This window comes from Myxine glutinosa, chromosome 3 (genome assembly GCF_964187855.1).
Source record: "Myxine glutinosa chromosome 3, kmMyxGlut1.1, whole genome shotgun sequence".
Taxonomy (NCBI): Eukaryota; Metazoa; Chordata; class Myxini; order Myxiniformes; family Myxinidae; genus Myxine; species Myxine glutinosa.
The window spans coordinates 133814421-133835158 of NC_136263.1; the positions used below are offsets into that span (position 1 = coordinate 133814421).

The window sequence follows — 20738 nt, forward strand, 5'->3', positions numbered from 1 at the left end:
CCACCTCTTCTCCCCCACCCCCAGGCAATACTAGCTACTACTTCAGCTAGTTGTACATAAACGGATCAATGGTCTCATTTACTCTTTTGCAATGTTTACTTTTTAAAGAAAAAAAGTTATATGGTACATGCAGCAGATGACAACAGATGCTACATAAGGTATGGCAAAATAAGTCCAAATGGCAAAATAACTTTATTTTCGGAAGAACATCACATTTATATGAACCAAAATTAGTTGATGCACATCCAAGGGCACAGAGCCAAGGCAAACTTGTATTGTCTGTCGAAGCTTTGATCCAGTTCACTGTTTATTTATTTATTTATTTATTTGAATGACTTTAAAGTGAAATACAGGGCAAAGTTCAAAAAGGAAGAGTTGCTCATTATATTGTACAAGCAAAAATATCACTCCACAGCGACTGGAAAAAGTTTAGGTTAATCTATCAATTTAAATTATTTAATGGACTTTTAAACGGTTAATTGTGTTGCACTCTTGGTTTCACCCACAGCTAAACCACTGAGCTATCTATACCGCCCATCGCAAAATGGTACAGCTGCTAGCAGGCTGTGTGCTCTCTGCATAAACCTGTGGGGAAGACAGATAAAGGAAAGGGCAGAGTGCAGGTCAGAAAAGAGGCAGCAGAAGACAAAGAGGTCAGCACCTATCCGACTGCAATGCTAGAATAACATGCCCAGTGATACAGCTTCATCGTGGGTGATTCAGATTTGCCAAGGAAAGAAATGTCATGACAAACGATGCCCGGTCGGAGGCAGGCTTTCGAGGCCAATCTATATATGTGGTTTGCCCAAGAAAGATGGCTGATGGTGGGCCCAGTACTTTTAGCCAATTAACCTTTTCAAAACGGTTGTGAAGGAAGTGGATGGGAGGGTTCACTCGACAGTTTGACCCTGAGATCTTAAGCCAACCACCTTTTTTTGTTTTGTATACAGTACATAGTCGAGGCTCGTGGAAGAGCTAATACACTGAACGAACGGATCAGGATGCAACAGCCAAAAATAGGACACAAAACACGCATGCATGGGTAAGGAAACTCCAAGGAGGAAATCTGGAAAATGATGAGGAGGGATTGTGGTGGGGTTAACGCAGGCAGAAAAGGTCATGGTTTTGGATTGGGGATGATCCGAGATGGTGGAAAAACAGCTATTTGGAAGACCTGGAGGGAAGAATGAGATTGAAGAGGATGTGGAAGTCGGTTCCACAAGCAGGAAAAAATTCTCAGATCCAGATCCGGATCTTCACCAAAATCTAATCCCATACCCAACCTGTCCATCAAACTTCGGCCGAATCTGTCCGCAACTTTTTGAGATATCTTGTTCACAAACAGACACACAGTGGTGAAAACATGACCTTCCTCCACCTTCAGTGGTGGAGGTAATAAAATTTAAAAATCTCAATTACAGCTCCAAAATATCAATTCAAAATAATTACAAACCAAATAATTAATATCCAAAATATCAATTCAAAATAATTACAACCCAAATCATTAATATCCAAAATATCTATTCAAATTAATTACAATCCAAATAATTAATATCCAAAATATCAATTCAAAATAATTAGATCCCAAATCATTAATATCCAAAATATCAATTCAAAATAATTACATCCCAAATCATTAATATCCAAAATATCGATTCAAAATAATTACAATCCAAATAATTAATATCCAAAATATCAATTCAAAATAATTACATCCCAAATCATTAATATCCAAAATATCGATTCAAAATAATTACAATCCAAATAATTAATATCCAAAATATCAATTCAAAATAATTACAATCCAAATAATTAATATCCAAAATATCAATTCAAAATAATTACAATCCAAATAATTAATATCCAAAATATCAATTCAAAATAATTACAATCCAAATAATTAATATCCAAAATATCAATTCAAAATAATTACAATCCAAATAATTAATATCCAAAATATCAATTCAAAATAATTACAATCCAAATAATTAATATCCAAAATATCAATTCAAAATATTTACAATCCAAATAATTAATATCCAAAATATCAATTCAAAATAATTACAATCCAAATAATTAATATCCAAAATATTAATTCAAAATAATTACAACTCAAATAATTAATATCCAAAATATTGATTCAAATTAATTACAATCCAAATAATTAATATCCAAAATATTGTCGCGCGACTCCCCCTCGGTTAAGACCGGGGAAATCGTGGATGGAAACGAGCTTACTTGAGGCGCCCGGGTCAATGGCGGATTTGCTATACACGCGCGGGATGGAGAAGGAAAGAGGAAGAAGAAGCGGCGAGATTTACCTGATGGTCCGCGCGCGCCAGCGTCTTCACCTGAAAAGTGATTAAACTCACACGAACACAGAATTATGTACAAAAAGAAACGATTTATTTTATGGAACCCGAGAACAATGAATGCGACGATAAATAAATAATGCTCCTAAATCAGGATCCCGCACACCTCACTTCGAATACAAGCACAGGGAAGAATAAGAAAATAAACGTTTCGTTGTGTTTGTGAATGCAAGCTTATCTCAGTCTGGCATTGTCAGGGATTGTCTGGTTCAAGCACGTCATCCGACGCAACTCCGGTCGGCGGGAAGAAAGGCCTCGATGTGCCCCCATTGCGCTCCGTCAGGCTTCACCGAGTGCCTCGCTCGTGCCTGGCTCGTCACACTTCAGCGGCGAGCCTCACTCGTCGTTTGTACACAAATGCAGGGAAGGAGAATTGTCAGTGCACCGTCTCTCCACCGTCTTTTGAACTCCTCGTTCCTTCACCAAAGTCCGAAGGCAAGAGAAGGGACAGTCCAGTGCAAGACAGGAAAGGGAAGAGAGGCAGAGGTGAAGAGAGAAAATGTCGGTCTCTGCTCTCTTTTATCAGATTCCCTCTGACGTCACTGGCGCTTCCTCCTCCAACCAGCGTGTCGCTTCTAGCCTTTCCGAATCTTCCAATCTCATCCATCCCCTCCCATTGGCTGAGCACTTGGCGCCCTACTGCCATGCCATTGGTGGGTGGCCAATCACAAGTCCTTCTTTACTCTCCAATCGGTGCTCTTGGTGTTGCTCGATCCCCCCCCCCCCCCCCTCCTGCCAATCACGAGTTCTCCTGGGTGTGGCTCTCGGCCCGCCTATGCGTTGTCTGGTCGCCATGGCGTACCACTGCGCGGCCGCTTCCTGCTTGTCTTTTCGGTCAGTCATTGTGGCGGCAGGGGGATTAATTAATGTGGTGCACTAATGGATCTATCTAATGTATAAGAGTGCATTGCCATACGGGACACCGGGATAATTACAGGTGTCACACACGCGGGAATTAGCCTAATCCCTACAACGATTTAACACACGATCATCCTTGTATGATCACAGATATACACTTAATCCGACACACCGCCTAAACAAAACGTATTACAGGTGAGGTTTCCCTAGCGTGAAAGACAAAGCACCGACCTATGCAGACCTACCTAAATCTATATATCCTCCTACCCCACCGACATAACAATCTCAATTCAAAATAATTACAATCCAAATAATTAATGTCCAAAATATAAATTCAAAATAATTACAATCCAAATAATTAATATCCAAAATATCAAAAATAAAATCTCAATTACAGCTCCAAACAAGAAAGAGCAATCGAAGATTGCAAACCCTCGCCAGGATGTATTTTCATTGGTTTTTAAGGCTTTTGTGTTAAAACAAATATGGCGGTCGAACCACGTGACCGATGACGTCATCATTATTATTTTTTCCCACTAATTGATTCCTAGATTATGCTCAAGAAATTTCATCTTGATCTGATGAGGTTTTGTACTTGTCAAATTATGACGTCATAATAGAGGCACCTCTGACATCATCATTAACAGATGTTATTTCACAGGGAGAGTTCTTTACAATGAGCCATGTCTAAATTTTTTCTATGCAGTGCTTTCAGAGATATAGAGGTGCAAATGTTTTTGGTTTTTCCAAGATGGCGGCCGAACCACGTGACCTATGACATCATAATTATAATTTTAAAATTCTACAGGTGGAGTTGCACCTATGTTGAAAATTTGCTGTCAATCGGACCAACGGTTGCAGAGAAAATCATATTTATTCTGTGCAAACAGACAAACAAACAGATGAAAAATCACTCACAGAGCGACACTTGACAAAAGAGAACAAAGTAGAATGGCACTCAGTAGAGCATCCTTTTGACTTCACAAATAGTTGGTGGTTGAATTCACTTAGCTGATATGTAAATCCTGTTCAAATTTCAAGTCAATCGGATGAAAATTGAGGATTTTAGAAATTCGAAAAAGTGGTTGATCCTTGGCCTATGTTGACCTTTTGGCCGACGCTGATCTCAAAAATAGTTGGTGGTTGAATTCAGTTCACCGATATATAAATACTATTCACATTTCAAGTCAATCAGATTAAAATTGAGGATTTTAGGAATTTCAAAAACGTGGTTGACTTTTGGCCTATGTTGACATTATGACCTATGTTGATCTCAAAAGTAGTTGGTGGTTGAATTCAGTTAGCTGATATGAAAATCCTATTCAAATTTCAAATCAATCGGATGAAAATTGAGGATTTTAGAAATCTGAAATTGTTGTTGACCTTTGGCCTATGTTGCTCTTTTGGCCTATGGTGATCTCAACAATAGTTGGTGGTTGAATTCAGTTTGCTGATATGTAAATTCCATTCAAATTTCAAGTGAATCGGATGAAAAATTAAGGATTTTTGAAATTTGAAAAAAAGTGGTTGACCTTTAGCCTATGTTGATCTTTTGGCTTCTGTTGATCTCAAAAATAGTTGGTGGTTGAATTAAGTAAACTGATATGTAAATCTTATTCAAATTTCAAGTCAATTGTATGAAAATTGAGGATATAAAAATTTGAAAAAAGTGGTTGACCTTTGCCCTATGTTGACCTTTTGGACTAAGCTGATCTCAAAAATAGTTAGTGGTTGAATTCAGTTAGCTGATGTGTAAATCCTATTCAAATTTTAAGTCAATCGGATTAAAATTGAGGATTTTAGAAATTTGACCAAAAAGTGGTTGACCTTTGGCCTATGTTGATCTTTTGACTTCAAAAACATTTAGGATTTTGTCAGAGCACAAACTCTACCATTTGGTGAAGTTTCATGAAGATCGGTTTAAAATTGTGACCTGTAGGCAAGTATAAGTGAGCGGACAGACAAACACACAAACACACACACACACACACACACACACACACACACACACACACACACACACACACACACACACACACACACACACACACACACACACACACACACCGGAGTGATCAACATACAAAAAAATGTTTTTCTTTTGCCAAGTAACAAACGGACTCAAATGCAATACCCTCTCCTCTGGCTGGGATAACAAGACCGATATTGTCTAACAACGGAGTATCAGGGCTTGGATCTGCTGTCCCCATGTCATGTGACCAGATCCTCAGCTCTGATTGGTGGGCGGTTGTGAGGGATTATACATACACCGGACGGACAGACAAACGCTGTTCCACACGACATTGCCCTATGCTTACGGGCTACGCCATAAAAACGTGAAAAAGCACATGTTTTAGTGAAACTTTCTTACTTTCGAGCCCCTTTTGCGTGAAAAAGCACATGTTTTAGTGAAACTTTCTTACTTTCGAGCCCCTTTTGCGTGAAAAAGCACATGTTTTAGTGAAACTTTCTTACTTTCGAGCCCCTTTTGCGTGAAAAAGCACATGTTTTAGTGAAACTTTCTTACTTTCGAGCCCCTTTTGCGTGAAAAAGCAAATGTTTTAGTGAAACTTTCTTACTTTCGAGCCCCTTTTGAGTGAAAAAGCACATGTTTTAGTGAAACTTTCTTACTTTCGAGCCCCTTTTGCGTGAAAAAGCAAATGTTTTAGTGAAACTTTCTTACTTTCCAGCCCCTTTTGCGTGAAAAAGCACATGTTTTAGTGAAACTTTCTTACTTTCGAGCCCCTTTTGCGTGAAAAAGCACATGTTTTAGTGAAACTTTCTTACTTTCGAGCCCCTTTTGCGTGAAAAAGCACATGTTTTAGTGAAACTTTCTTACTTTCGAGCCCCTTTTGCGTGAAAAAGCAAATGTTTTAGTGAAACTTTCTTACTTTCGAGCCCCTTTTGCATGAAAAAGCATATGTTTTAGTGAAACTTTCTTACTTTCGAGCCCCTTTTGCGTGAAAAAACACATGTTTTAGTGAAACTTTCTTACTTTCGAGCCCCTTTGGTGTGAAAAAGCACATGTTTTAGTGAAACTTTCTTACTTTCGAGCCCCTTTTGCGTGAAAAAGCACATGTTTTAGTGAAACTTTCTTACTTTCGAGCCCTTTTTGCGTGAAAAAGCAAATGTTTTAGTGAAACTTTCTTACTTTCGAGCCCCTTTTGCGTGAAAAAGCACATGTTTTAGTGAAACTTTCTTACTTTCGAGCCCCTTTTGCGTGAAAAAGCACATGTTTTAGTGAAACTTTCTTACTTTCGAGCCCCTTTTGCGTGAAAAAGCACATGTTTTAGTGAAACTTTCTTACTTTCGATCCCCTTTTGCGTGAAAAAGCACATGTTTTAGTGAAACTTTCTTACTTTCGAGCCCCTTTTGCGTGAAAAGGAAATGTTTTAGTGAAACTTTCTTACTTTCGAGCCCCTTTTGCGTGAAAAAGCACATGTTTTAGTGAAACTTTCTTACTTTCGATCCCCTTTTGCATGAAAAAGCACATGTTTTAGTGAAACTTTCTTACTTTTGAGCCCCTTTTGCATGAAAAAGCACATGTTTTAGTGAAACTTTCTTACTTTCGAGCCCCTTTTGCATGAAAAAGCACATGTTTTAGTGAAACTTTCTTACTTTCGAGCCCCTTTTGCATGAAAAAGCAAATGTTTTAGTGAAACTTTCTTACTTTCGAGCCCCTTTTGCGTGAAAAAGCACATGTTTTAGTGAAACTTTCTTACTTTCGAGCCCCTTTTGCATGAAAAAGCACATGTTTTAGTGAAACTTTCTTACTTTCGAGCCCCTTTTGCGTGAAAAAGCACATGTTTTAGTGAAACTTTCTTACTTTCGAGCCCCTTTTGCGTGAAAAAGCACATGTTTTAGTGAAACTTTCTTACTTTTGAGCCCCTTTTGCGTGAAAAAGCACATGTTTTAGTGAAACTTTCTTACTTTCAAGCCCCTTTTGCGTGAAAAAGCACATGTTTTAGTGAAACTTTCTTACTTTCGAGCCCCTTTCGCGTGAAAAAGCACATGTTTTAGTGAAACTTTCTTACTTTCGAGCCCCTTTTGCATGAAAAAGCACATGTTTTAGTGAAACTTTCTTACTTTTGAGCCCCTTTTGCGTGAAAAGGAAATGTTTTAGTGAAACTTTCTTACTTTCGAGCCCCTTTTGCGTGAAAAAGCACATGTTTTAGTGAAACTTTCTTACTTTCGAGCCCCTTTTGCATGAAAAAGCACATGTTTTAGTGAAACTTTCTTACTTTCGAGCCCCTTTTGTGTGAAAAAGCACATGTTTTAGTGAAACTTTCTTACTTTCGAACCCCTTTTGCATGAAAAAGCACGTTTTAGTGAAACTTTCTTACTTTCGAGCACCTTTTGCGTGAAAAAGCAAATGTTTTAGTGAAACTTTTTTACTTTCGAGCCCCTTTTGCGTGAAAAAGCACATGTTTTAGTGAAACTTTCTTACTTTCGAGCCCCTTTTGCGTGAAAAAGCACATGTTTTAGTGAAACTTTCTTACTTTCAAGCCCCTTTTGCGTGAAAAAGCACATGTTTTAGTGAAACTTTCTTACTTTCGAGCCCCTTTTGCGTGAAAAAGCACATGTTTTAGTGAAACTTTCTTACTTTCGAGCCCCTTTTGCGTGAAAAAGCACATGTTTTAGTGAAACTTTCTTACTTTCGAGCCCCTTTTGCATGAAAAAGCACATGTTTTAGTGAAACTTTCTTACTTTTGAGCCCCTTTTGCGTGAAAAAGCACATGTTTTAGTGAAACTTTCTTACTTTCGAGCCCCTTTTGCATGAAAAAGCACATGTTTTAGTGAAACTTTCTTACTTTCGAGCCCCTTTTGCATGAAAAAGCACATGTTTTAGTGAAACTTTCTTACTTTCGAGCCCCTTTTGCGTGAAAAAGCACATGTTTTAGTGAAACTTTCTTACTTTCGAGCCCCTTTTGCGTGAAAAAGCACATGTTTTAGTGAAACTTTCTTACTTTCGAGCCCCTTTTGCGTGAAAAAGCACATGTTTTAGTGAAACTTTCTTACTTTCGAGCCCCTTTTGCGTGAAAAAGCACATGTTTTAGTGAAACTTTCTTACTTTCGAGCCCCTTTTGCGTGAAAAAGCACATGTTTTAGTGAAACTTTCTTACTTTCGAGCCCCTTTTGCGTGAAAAAGCACATGTTTTAGTGAAACTTTCTTACTTTCGAGCCCCTTTTGCCAGAATGATATAATATAACACAAAGATTTACTGACTTCAAGAAAGTTTAGAGAGTGCAGACAAATATTATAGCAATTTAGTTTCCAAGCAACAGGGATGTCTCAACGCAGCGCCCTCTGCTGGTTATGGCGGGAATTTTTAATTTGGCCGTGGTGCCGGCGATAGCTCGCCTACTCTTCACAAAGGTTACCGTGGGATCTTTGGTGTTCACAAACTAATGCTGGCAGATAGAACACTCGTATAACGTCCAACCGAGGGACCGAACACACATTTATGAATCACTCTACCTGTGAAGCACCAGGATGACCCGTTTATAGCTGGGTTGGGATTCGAACCCAGGCTACACAGCTTGGAGACGAGTGTTCATGGCTATAGGCCATGCCACCATCAAGTAAATAAACAGTTTAAACAGCAAATGCAAATAGGGGTGTATAAATTATAATTTTCAGCTCAATTACCTTCTGTAAATCATTTGAACATTTTTTTTCTATCTTCGCATATGTAACCCATATAAGTGAAAGTAAAAAATAAAACATTTAATTTCATTATATATTATTTATTTCGTCTGTATCTCACAAAACTAGCAAACAGGAAGAGACGAGATCGTAAACAATAAACATTGTTCGTGGCGGCGGCGCTGCCCAAGACGTCACTTCCGTACACAATGGAACATCCTGCTGTCGCGAGCAGTTCGGCGCGCTCTCCTCGCTCGGACTCACCGGGTGTCTCTACTCAAGGCTGTCCATCTCCTTCCTCGACGTCCATCGCGTCTCTCACGCAGCCCTTCACATCCACCGTGTCCGCGGCCGCTGTTTCCTGGTTCCGGTTCGACCTTCCCCGTGTGCAGGTGCATTGTAGTGGAGTTGGGTTCGGTTAGTTAGAGTCTTTGTCACCATTATTATAACGACGCGTTTACACGTCATGAGGTTTGTGGTTACTGCTCGAACTCCTCTGGCGACCTTCTTGTTCATCCTCATCATCACCAACGATCTTGCACTAAACGCCAGAGTTCCCTTTGTAACACTTTTGACCATTTGTTTATAGTCCAAATCAAATGCCGGTTGTTTATTGGATTTTAATCGGGTGGAAGAAGAGAGAACACAAGAGTGGGGGGCAGAAGAGGGAGCGGGAATGGGGGCAGAAGAGGGAGCGGGAATGGGGGGCGGAAGAGGGAGCGGGAATGGGGAGGGGGCAGAAGAGGGAGCGGGAATGGGGGGCAGGAGAGGGAGCGGGAATGGGGGGCAGAAGAGGGAGCGGGAATGGGGGGCAGAAGAGGGAGCGGGAATGGGGGGCAGAAGAGGGAGCGGGAATGGGGAGGGGGCAGGAGATGGAGCGGGAATGGGGGGCAGAAGAGGGAGCGGGAATGGGGGGCAGAAGAGGGAGCGGGAATGGGGGGCAGAAGAGGGAGCGGGAATGGGGGGCAGAAGAGGGAGCGGGAATGGGGGGCAGAAAAGGGAGCGGGAATGGGGAGGGGCAGCAGTGGGGTGGGGGAGGGGCAGCAGTGGGGGTGGGGGGGGGAGAGAAGGGGTGGGGGGAGAGAGAGAGAGAGAAAGTGGGGGTGGGGGGGGGAGAGAAAGCAGGGTGAGGGGGAAGAGAGGAGTGGGGTGAAGAGAGTGGGGGTGGGGAGGGGGGGGCAAAGAGGTGTGAAAGAAAGTGTGTGTGTGTGTGTGTGTGTGTGTGTGTGTGTGTGTGTGTGTGTGTGTGTGTGTGTGTGTGTGTGTGTGTGTGTGTGTGTGTGTGTGTGTGTGTGTGTGTGTGTGTGTGTGTGTGTGTGTGTGTGTGTGTGTGTGTGCGCGCAGGAAATACAGTAACTAAGTATGTAAGAGGGTTTTAGTGAGGAAATAAGGCTGGTGTTGGCTTTTAACGGTTGAGGTGGGTGGCTTAAGATCTCAAGATGTCGGGGGTCTTGAGTTAGAGCCCCAGTCGTGCCGTTAATAACACCAGATGGGTTGTCTCAGCCTGTCATCCTTCCGAGGTCGGCAAAATGCATCGCAGCAGTCTGGTAACAGGGGCACTGCACTGCATCGACTGCACAGCTGCGCTTCCAGAAATGATGCAACAAAGCAGCTACAGGTTGCATATGAAACAACAAATGAGGAAGTATTTGATGAAGGGAGAACGTTATAAAAACGAGTTTGATGGGAGGAAGCAAACGAGAGAAGGAAGGATGGAAAGTGGAAGGAGTGAAACTCACAAACATGAGGCTTTGACAAATTATATGAATTCAAAATTGATACAACTTGCCAAGTGGGAAGGGACAAAGAGAAAACTCATGAGGACAGATTCATGATTTGATTAACAGCACGGTGAACATACAACACTTGGACGAGACATCCAGTGTGGGAAACGTGGCTTTTGAAAAGGATCGCAGAGCTGAGAAATTGTGTGGATTCGCAAAGAAACCAGAAGTCAGTTCCTCTGGTTTTATGTTATTAATCTTGCCTGGTATTTTACCTTGGGGGAGTATTATATAATTAATTATAATGTGTGACGCACAAAGAGAAGAGAAGAGAAGAGAAGAGGGAAAGTGTAACTTATTTTGCCCTGGAGTGCTTTTGTGTGGGTGTGCACACCACACCATTTCCAAATGCATCCCTGGTTTGAGCATCTGCTGATTGATGAGCATGGAGTGCTTGGTTTTGAGCAATTTAAAAACGTAAGCAGATTTTGGCAACAAGGTCTATTTTATGAAGCCAGTACATATATGAAGATAAGGAAAAGATCTTTTAACATTTTTTTGTCATACCAATTTTACCATACATTAAAAACAAGACCGTGGTCTAACAGCAGCATAGCCGGGCTTATTTGATACTTTATGTGAAGAGCAGAGTATGACCTGGGTGGAGATACCAGTTAGCAAATAATGCAAGTATTAAATTATTTTGAAGTACTCAAAGTCCCGAAGCTGCTGTCACCATGGAAGTGAAGAGATTGCATCGATACACTGGTTTATTCTATATGTTGGTCAGTTAGTCAACACCATCAAAGTGACCTCGGCACCATCCCGACACACACCACTGTGTGTGTTACGTAATGAGGTGTTTTACAGCGGCCAGAGTGCAAATCCTGCCACCAACCTCCTTGAGCGAGGACCCAGTGAGTTGGTACTCATCTTGGCGACCTCGGAAGGATGACAGGCTGAGTCAACCCCACCTGGTGTTAATTCAACAGCTGACCGGGATTCAAACTCAGGACCCGAGAACCCCCCCCCCCCCCCCCCCGTCATATATCGTCACCCTGTCATAATTTCAGTTCCCCCCAATCATCATTTGCCCAAACCAGGTATATGACGTAATATATGATCGTTCCCTAAAGGCGGTTCAAAGAAACAACTGGCAAAGCAAAATGGCATATACATTATACTGAGGGAACTGCGCTCCAACGCGAGTCGAAAGAAGTGACGCGACCAAAGACGGAATTCGTCCGAGTTGCTTTATTAAAACAAAACAGCTCAGGTATTCTGACAAAAGCCCGTTTATCGGGCAGCAATATATATACACATTTATGTCGGGAAGTTTGCCCGGCAAAAGCTATACCGGGCATGCCCGGGTGTCAAGGGCGAGCCTTGGAAAGGTGAGTCTGGACCTGCCCGGGCGTGTTTGGCTGCGGCCTGGCAAGTCGAGGCTGTGCGTGCCCGGGCGCTCTGGACGAGCACTGGAAAGGCGATAGCGGGCATGCCCGGACGCTCTGGGCGAGCCCTGGAAAGGCGATAGCGGGCATGCCCGGACGCTCTGGGCGTGCCCTGGAAAGGCGATAGCGGGCATGCCCGGACGCTCTGGGCGAGCCCTGGAAAGGCGAGAGCGGGCATGCCCGGGAGGTTCGGGCGTGCCCGGGAACAGTGAGTCCGGGCATGCCCGGGAGAGGCGCGTCTGGCCGTGTTCTGGCCGGTGCAAGGCGATTGTGTGCATCCAGCGGTAACCGCTACAATACCTTTCAGAAGCATAATTGTCGGATATAAATCTCACCCAATATGTAGAATAAACATGTGAGGGACATACATACATGCGGAGAGACAAACGCTGTAAAAACAGGAACCAAACATCTACGCCGTAAAAAATAGTTTGTTTAATCACGAATTTGCCAGTTCTAAAAGCCTTTGCAAGTTTGAAGAAGAGGAAGAAGCACTAATATATGGTTTATTCACACAGCAGTTTGAATGGAAGCATTTATTATTCTACGACAGTAGAAACCCTTTAGAAGGACCGGAACGAGCATTCAAAATTATATATACAGTCGTGATATTTTGCGAAGCAACAGAAAAATATATAAAACTACACAGAAAGAGCCCACAAACAACACCAACCACGGCCATGGCAATCAGTGTAATAAAAGATCCTTATTTTCATGTGTTTTACTTCATGTGTTTCACGTGTTTGTTTGTGTTTCACACTGAATGAAAAACGTAAAGGTACAACATGCAGATTGTGATACATGACAGATTCAACGATATGAACGGCATAGGATTCAAAATGGTGGTGTGTGGTCACCGTTGTACTGCCGTAATGACCTCACATCACCCTTGTCATGTGACCAGATCCTCAGCTCTGATTGGTGTACATTTGAGGGGACATACTTGCATACATACATACATACAGACAGACAAATACTGTTCTAGATGGCTGTGCCCTGTGGGCTACACCGTAAAAACCACAAAACACCTGAACATGCAGGAATAACTTTCCAGAAATTCCCTGTGGTGTCCATCCTGTTTATCACGTGTACCCCACCCTAGCCCTCTCCCTTCACAGATCTCCTGATGTCCCTGTTCCCTACTGTTGTTGTGCTTCCCTCTCTCCCCCTCTTTTCTCTCGCTTCATTTATTGCATGTTCTATGTGTTAGCTCTTGAGCCTGGTGTTGGCTTAGTGGTTAGGGTGCCTGCTTGGGATCCTAGGATCCTGGGTTCGAATTCTGGTCGATCACTGAATTAACACCAGGGAGGTTGACTCAGCCTGTCATCCTTCCAAGGTCGGCAAATTGAGTACCAGGTCACTGGTAATTCCCTGTGTGTCGCAAGAGGCGACTAACAGGGTTGGCAGCAGGAAGGGCATCCGGCCATAAAACATTGCCTCAAAAAGGGGACCAGGGTGCCCGACAAAGGCCAACCCCTGCTCTGCGGGGAAAAATGGCCTCTAAAGGTGGGTTTTTTTCTATGTGCTAGCTCTTATACGAGCCTCGACTAAGTATACAAAAAGAAAACTGTACAAATCAGTATGGAATAGCTTGTCGCTTAGCATTCTTTAAATTATCCAGTCTTTTGGTCAAACACAAAGCTTCTTGCACCAACAAATGCCAATATTATCCCATTCATATTTAACAGCTTCCCAAAGTTGTTCTGAATTTGCTAATTTCCTTCCTTGAGGTGTCGACCTATTCTCTTTATGGTAGGCAGAGAAATACGGATGTTCTCCTTCTTCAGGAGCCTGTGGATTTCAGAATGTCTTGTCTGCTTGACGAAGACAAGATATTTAGTTTTTAATAACTAATCAGCATGGGTTATCATTTTTCTGCCTCGCAGTGTATATATATCTCTTCTGAGATAAAAAAAAAAGAAGAAAAAAAGTGATGAATGTTGTTAATACTGTACTTCATACAATGTGATTATATAAATCGGAACAGCATCACAAATACCTAAATGATATTAAATCAGAGAATAACCCATCCTTAAGGATAGGTTAATTACCCCAGAATTATGAACACGTTGACTTCTAATATGGTGGAACGGCGCTATACAATACACATTTACTTAGAGAGAATTGGGGTTCTCCCCCCACCATGCACCCCAGAGACTACGAAAAAAAAAAATTATTACCTAAAACCAAGCTGTGCACGGCCTGAGTACAACCACTAGTTTTCAACTCGGTCCTACCAGCAGTTCTGCAGTTCTTGAGTGCATAGAAGTCAAACAAACAAACACTTAAACAAACAAAAGCACACACAGACACGTGTTTGTCGTACTCAGTCAGTTCATGGGCACTAACCCTCTCCCACACTCCTTTTAGACTCCTTTAGATCCCTTTGACCCTTTATTTTATTGTCTTTTTATTTTATTTTAGAGCCTTTGCCAAAGTGGCTCATCATGTTGATAAATTGGTATTGTGCCATAACCTTTGTTAATTTATTTTCCATTTGCAGCAACTTCAAGCTGGCACAGAAAAGCTTTAACATTCGGACACCGGCGATCCACACTTTTTGGCACAGCACAACTTGGTTAATGTTTACTTCTATTTATATTTTGCTTATAATCTGGTCAAATGACATTTATTTTGAGCGATGTGGATACAAAATTAGCTCAGTGGATCGTTCAGTTCATATTTTTACCACATTCTGGAGTCCGACTCATGCAGCCGAATAAACGATTTTTGTTTTCTGATGTTACAAACGACTGTATTGTACTTTGTTTACTTTTAAGTTGGTTGTGGGGTATTGGTGAGTAAAAAGAAATATGGGGTTTGCAGCTTATTCATTCTTTACCAACTTGAGATCTTTGGCAAGCAGTTTCCTCTTGAGATTTGAGATTTCCGTATGCTGTACAGTCCAATAGATTTTGTGGAAAGTCAGTGTGATTTTGATGGAGTTGTGGTTCTTTTAGAGATTAAAAGAAAAATTTGCTTGGTGAGTAAAATATTTTTTGTTTCAGGGAGATTTAGATAGAGTGACAGATGGAGTGTTGAGGAGGCAAGATGAAAGTGACGTGGCAAGGAAGAGACTTGTTGAGCTCAGCAAGGATTTCAGGAAGACAACCGAAGAGGTGAGGAACAGATTGCGTTGTTAAAACTTCTTATCACACACCACACATGATTCGGCAAGTCACACGAAAAAAGGCATCATGGTGTCTACTGTCTACATTATGTCAAGAGCATTAGTAATGACTGCATGGTTTTCTTTGGGAGGTCACCATCCAACCAGATGACAAATGGTGATGGGAAGTGAGCTGCTTCTACTCAAGTAAAACAGCGTTGCTTTGCCTGATCTTTCCCGAGCCTACCCACCACAGCAACATATCAAAGAATCTCCGCGGTCCAAATATCAGATTCCTCATTTATTTCATTTATTTCATTTAGAACCAGAATTGTGATTTCTAAAGATTTGCTCTGCAGTCTTTTCCATAACAATTTGACAGACAAATATTCATTTGGAGTAACGCGAAGTAACCTGTTTTGCCAAATAGTATTTTGATGAAGATCCTGGACTTGTATGACATCATCTATCAATATAAATGTCAATGTGTGTCTGTGTTACCTATGCACTCCTGCACCTCTGAATTGATTTGGACCAAATTTGTCACAAAGCTAAGGTTTCAAAAGGTTGTACCAGGAAGGTTTCAGCAGGATTAGCGGCTCCTTCAGCCGCCGGAAAACTCCCGGGAAAAATGATGAGCTATACTTCCTCGGTGTTTCAGTTGGTTTGAATAGCGCCACCTTTGGTGAAGTTGAACACTACAGGATGAATTTCTCTGGATAGCTGCCTGACTATCATCTTCTGTGGTTACTCTCTCCACCAACATGACTAGCTTTTCCCGTCAATGGGGACGGGTACTTTTGCTAGTTACCAATAAAATTCCATTCCAAGAAAAAACTACTGAAATAGTTTTGGTGGATTTCATCAGGTTCTTTGCAAAGAAAAGTTTGCTTCTTACACTGCGGCTTATCGTAGCCACGCAAATGCATCTCTGTATTGCATGGAGTTAAAGTTTTGTACAATTATGATGATCATGAGTTGGTTTGTCTGACTATGCTCATCAGCATTCATATGCATTTTCTTTCAAGGCTTTGGGATTCTGTCAAACATGCCTATGTTACTTTTATGTCGTGTTTAGCTGACCTGGAACGAATTTCAGGGGAGCTTATGTGATGGCTCATCGTCAGTCCATCCGCAAACACTTTAAACTTCTTCTCCGAAACCGCTGATGGGATTACGACCAAATTTGGCACAAATGATATTTGTTGTGTTGTGAAGACTAACATTTGTTCATGGAAGACTAAAGTTTGTTCACGGCATTTAAAAAATGGGGGCCTAAGGGGCCCCCCAGGGTCAAAGTGGACCCAGGTTTGACCCCCACAAAATAGGAATTTGCTTTTTCTTCTGAAACAACATACACGATTTCGATTAAACTTGACCACAACCTTCACCACCAGTGATGTACCGAAGTTTGTTCATGGCACTAAGAAAATATAAGTCTAAGGGGATATAGAGGGTCAAAGTGGGTCCAGGTTTGATCTCCCAAAATAGTTATTTGCTTTCTTCTCTGAAACGACACACAATTTCGATGAAACTTGACCTCAACCTTCACCACCCGTGTTGTACCAAAGTTTGTTCATGGCATTAAACAAAAAATCGGACCGTGAGGGGTCTACTGGGGGGATGCCCCCCAAAATAGGTATTTTTTTGTTTGTTTGTTTAAAGTCTTATGATTACGTTAGTACGATTCGACATACTGCCCTGTCTTCTAGAAACCATTGAAATTGGTTTAAAATACCTTTAAGTAGTGTAGTATACTGTTTATTCCACCAGGTGAGTGCCAGGAGTATTGCCCCTATGTTTTTTTGCTTCTAATGCTGTTTCTCCAACAACCTGCATTTTTCACCTTCTAAAAATGCTTCCAAGTGTGAATTGCACAAGTTTGGTTGATAATTGTTTTTTGATTAGAATCTTCTTTTTTTTAAATGCTGCTGCGGGTGCTAAATTGTGATGGACACGTGTGACAGATTGTGCTATGACATTTTGCTAACCTAATAGAGAAGAGATGAGTTCATAAAGGATGGCTTATATTGGTGCTCTTTTATTCCTCTGGAGGCATTATGTTTTTGGGTTGTCCGTCCGGCTGTGCATCCGTCCTTGCGTGCGGAGCTAGCAGATTTTCATTACCGCGATAACTTGCAAACCACTGAAGGGCTTTCACCAAACTTGGTGCAAGTGTGTACTTTTATGCAAAGATGAAATGATTCGATTTTGGGTTCAAAAGGTCAAAGGTCTGGTCATGTGACCTTTAGTTGAAGATCCTTGTTCCCACATTAAATTGTGAACCCCCAGAAGGGATTTCACCCAAACTTGGAACAAGTTTTTCACTGCAAGGCAAAGATGAGCTGATTTATAAAGTTATCTATGTAAACAAATTGTAGATTGTACTTGTGTTGTTGTCGAGGCAATACATTTTGAAGGGAACTAAGCTCATGATTCCATTGACCTTTAGCATATGAAACTGCCATTTTACAAGCCTGTGCGCTTAATTGTGGGTGGATGAACACGGCACATGGGGAACATGGCATGGTGGTGATCCACTAACCTGCTGTCTTTCTCTTTAGGTGTTACAAGTTGCAGAAACCACCAATTGTTTTTGTCTCACCTCTGTGTGCCTGTCGGCCTATTTTAGTGGAAAAGATGATTTGTCGTTAGTTCATTGACCTAACTGGTCTGCAGTGGATGTATCCAATGTTACTCATTAATGATGGGCATATACACAGGTAACTTAATTGTGATAACCCAGAGTGTACCTTTAATTGTGAATCCATTTTATTTGTTGAAGAACTGCCTTTCAACATCGAAAAGTTATTCCCTTATTTAATTAGACAAATGTAGGTGATAGTCATGGTGCATTGTGATTATTTAAAGCTGTGTCGGAGGGGGCATGTGAGTTGTATCGAGCCAAGAGAGAGGGAGAAGAGCTGAGTGCAGGCTTTAGTTCAGATGCGTCTGGATGGCATAAATCTAAAATGCTTCCTGCTTTAACATCGGTAATCATGGTGAATATTATTCGATGCTTCACTTCTAAAACAAAGGGATAGCGGGAGCAACAATTTAGCTCAGAGTGCTAATTATGAGTGTATAGTGGTAAATAAGAGTTTGGACGTCAACTTTATAAGGCTGGGAATTGAACCCTGTTATTCTGTTGTGGTGAAAATGCTGAAAATGAAAATTTACGTGAACAAGCACTTGGCATATTAGTTCTGATCCTATAGATGTTAAAGATGCTATTGAATGCAGTTTACATCGGGATTCCCTTGGACTTGAATGCACTTTAGGTTTAAGTCACATTCATAAAAACTATTTGGGATGCTTGTTGAAATCCGTGGGAAAAGTTTTAGTTGAGTTGGTTAAACATCTGTTATTTTATAATTTACTCATTATATTTGTTGTTGCCATTTCTTTGTATGTCATGTAATTCTTTATTTTTATTCACCGCCTCTCGTCCTTCCATTCCTCTTCTTTCTCAGGATGTAAGGCGAGCAGTGGCTCCTCTACTCAAGATCTTCCAAGCAGAGGTGAGTACTGAGTACTCTTGAAACCCCCCTTCCACTTCATTCACCTTCCTATTTCCACCGTCTGTCCCAACCTGTCCTCTTTATGCCTCTGCCGATGGAGTCGCTGAAGGCATTATGTTTTCGGGTTGTCTGTCCGGCTGTCCGTCCGATTGTGATGGGTTTTCGTTACTGCAATAACTTAAGAATGGCTAAAGCTATCTAAGTCAAACTTGGTACAGCTATGTAGAATGATGTAAAGATGAACTGATTCGATTTTGGGGGCAAGAGGTCAAAGGTCAGAGGTCCCATTAAGTAAAAAATTATGTTACTGAGCTAACTTGTGAACCAATGACACGTATATACTATGATGCAAAGATGAACTGATTAGATTTCAGCATCAAGAGGTCATGGGTCAGATTCTAATAGGTCTTTGACACTGCAATAACTTAAGAACGGCTGAAGGGATCCAAGTCAATCTTGGTACAAGTACGTATAATAAATAGCCCCGTGTGGGACTGAATGCTATTTCCCCACAGTTTTTGAGAATATTTTAAAATAAATTACCTGAATTTGAGGTGAAACCTCCATTTTCAGCCTCTTATAGGGGACGGTTCTGGATGGGAAGCACAACCCCATGAGACCTTACTTGTTTGGTCCATATCGGTCACTCTGAGGTTATTTCGGAAAAATAACCTAATGATGTAAATATAAATAGATTCAATTATGGGGTCAAGAGGTTAAAGGTCAGAGTTCCCGTTGCATAAAAATTATGTTACTTCGGTTTTATTTTATTTCCTCAACTCGGTCTTAAACAGCATTCCTCATCTTCCTGTACGCAAACTGTTCAGTGTCTGGACAGAGTGCTTGCCATGACATAAGCATGCACAAGGGAATTGCAAGGCAGCACGGACAGCATACTTAGAGTTCACACTGAGACTAATCTTGAGCTCTGGAGAAGTGTTCCAGATGAATTGCATATCCAAAACCTGTTCATATTCCCATCTGAACTCCTGGCTCATGATACAGGAAACCCAAGTTCCAGTCACATACACCACGTGTGTTTGGTTCTAGTAATGTGCAAGCTCCTCCATGAGCTTTCGATCACTAGTTTAAAGCACAAATGTTGTTTTCAGTGAAACAGCAACTTGAGTGGTGAAGAAGAAAAAAAACATGATGTCTGTTCTTCTTTCTCTCAGGTTGATGCTCTCTCTCATCGTAGTAAAGAGGCAGAGACTGCGTTTTTGGATGTTTATAAACAACTCATGGTTTTACCAGGTAATCGGCATTGTTCGCTCATGTTCTCTTTTCACATCCTCAAATTCCCACCAATAGCTTCCATCTTTACAAAACTTTAACTCGTCTTTTAGATCCTGCACCTCTCCTGGAGAATGCGAGCTCTCGGCTGATCAAGCTGCAAAATGTGGAGCTTGAGAGAGAGAAGCTGAGGGAGACATTGTCTGATTATCACACCGAGTTTGCTCAAATTCGAAACCAAGGTAACTTTAACTTCTTTGTTCCAATTATTGTGATATCTATCTATAACTAGCCGAAAGCACCCGGCATTGCCCGGGTTCTTTTTGAATGAATTTACTACTATAATTCAGCTTTTACTCACGGCCGTAGAAGATTGACTACTATAATTCAGCTTAGCTTTTAATTGTGAAATGGGCCGAGCCCGGCCGAAGCGGCCTCGACCAGCCTCGCTACGTCGCCTATAACCTTCCCGGGGCCCGTCCTGACATTTTTAGTTCTTTTTGAATGAATTTACTACTATAATTCAGCTTTTACTCGCAGCCGTAGAAGATTGACTCCCATAATTCAACTCGGCTTTTAATTGCAAAATCGGCCCAGCCTAGCCTAGGCGGCCTCAACCGGCCTCACCACCGAGCCTATAACCTTCCCGGGGCCCGTCCCGACATTTTTTGTTTCAGAGGTTTCCTCCTATCTTTCACCGTTCAGGAGATTAGCGCGTGCAGACAAACAAACAAACAAACGAACAAACAAAAACTTTCTTTTATATATAATATAGATGAACATCAAAAGAAACGTATCACTCATTTTTTGAAATGTGCAGCTT

At 41.4% G+C, this 20738-nt stretch overlaps 1 protein-coding gene across 1 annotated transcript in view; it reads left to right on the forward strand.

The window, feature by feature from the left end:
* Positions 1–9007: 9007 nt before the first annotated feature.
* Positions 9008–20738, forward strand: part of LOC137423201 (protein CASP) — a 53204-nt gene continuing 41473 nt past the window's right edge. Inside the window, exons 1-5 of the mRNA XM_068110089.2 lie at positions 9008–9269; positions 15061–15171; positions 18635–18682; positions 19858–19936; positions 20029–20157. Of these exons, the coding sequence (XP_067966190.2) occupies positions 9087–9269; positions 15061–15171; positions 18635–18682; positions 19858–19936; positions 20029–20157 (550 nt within the window). The 5' untranslated portion in view covers positions 9008–9086. The remainder of the gene's footprint in view (positions 9270–15060; positions 15172–18634; positions 18683–19857; positions 19937–20028; positions 20158–20738) is intronic.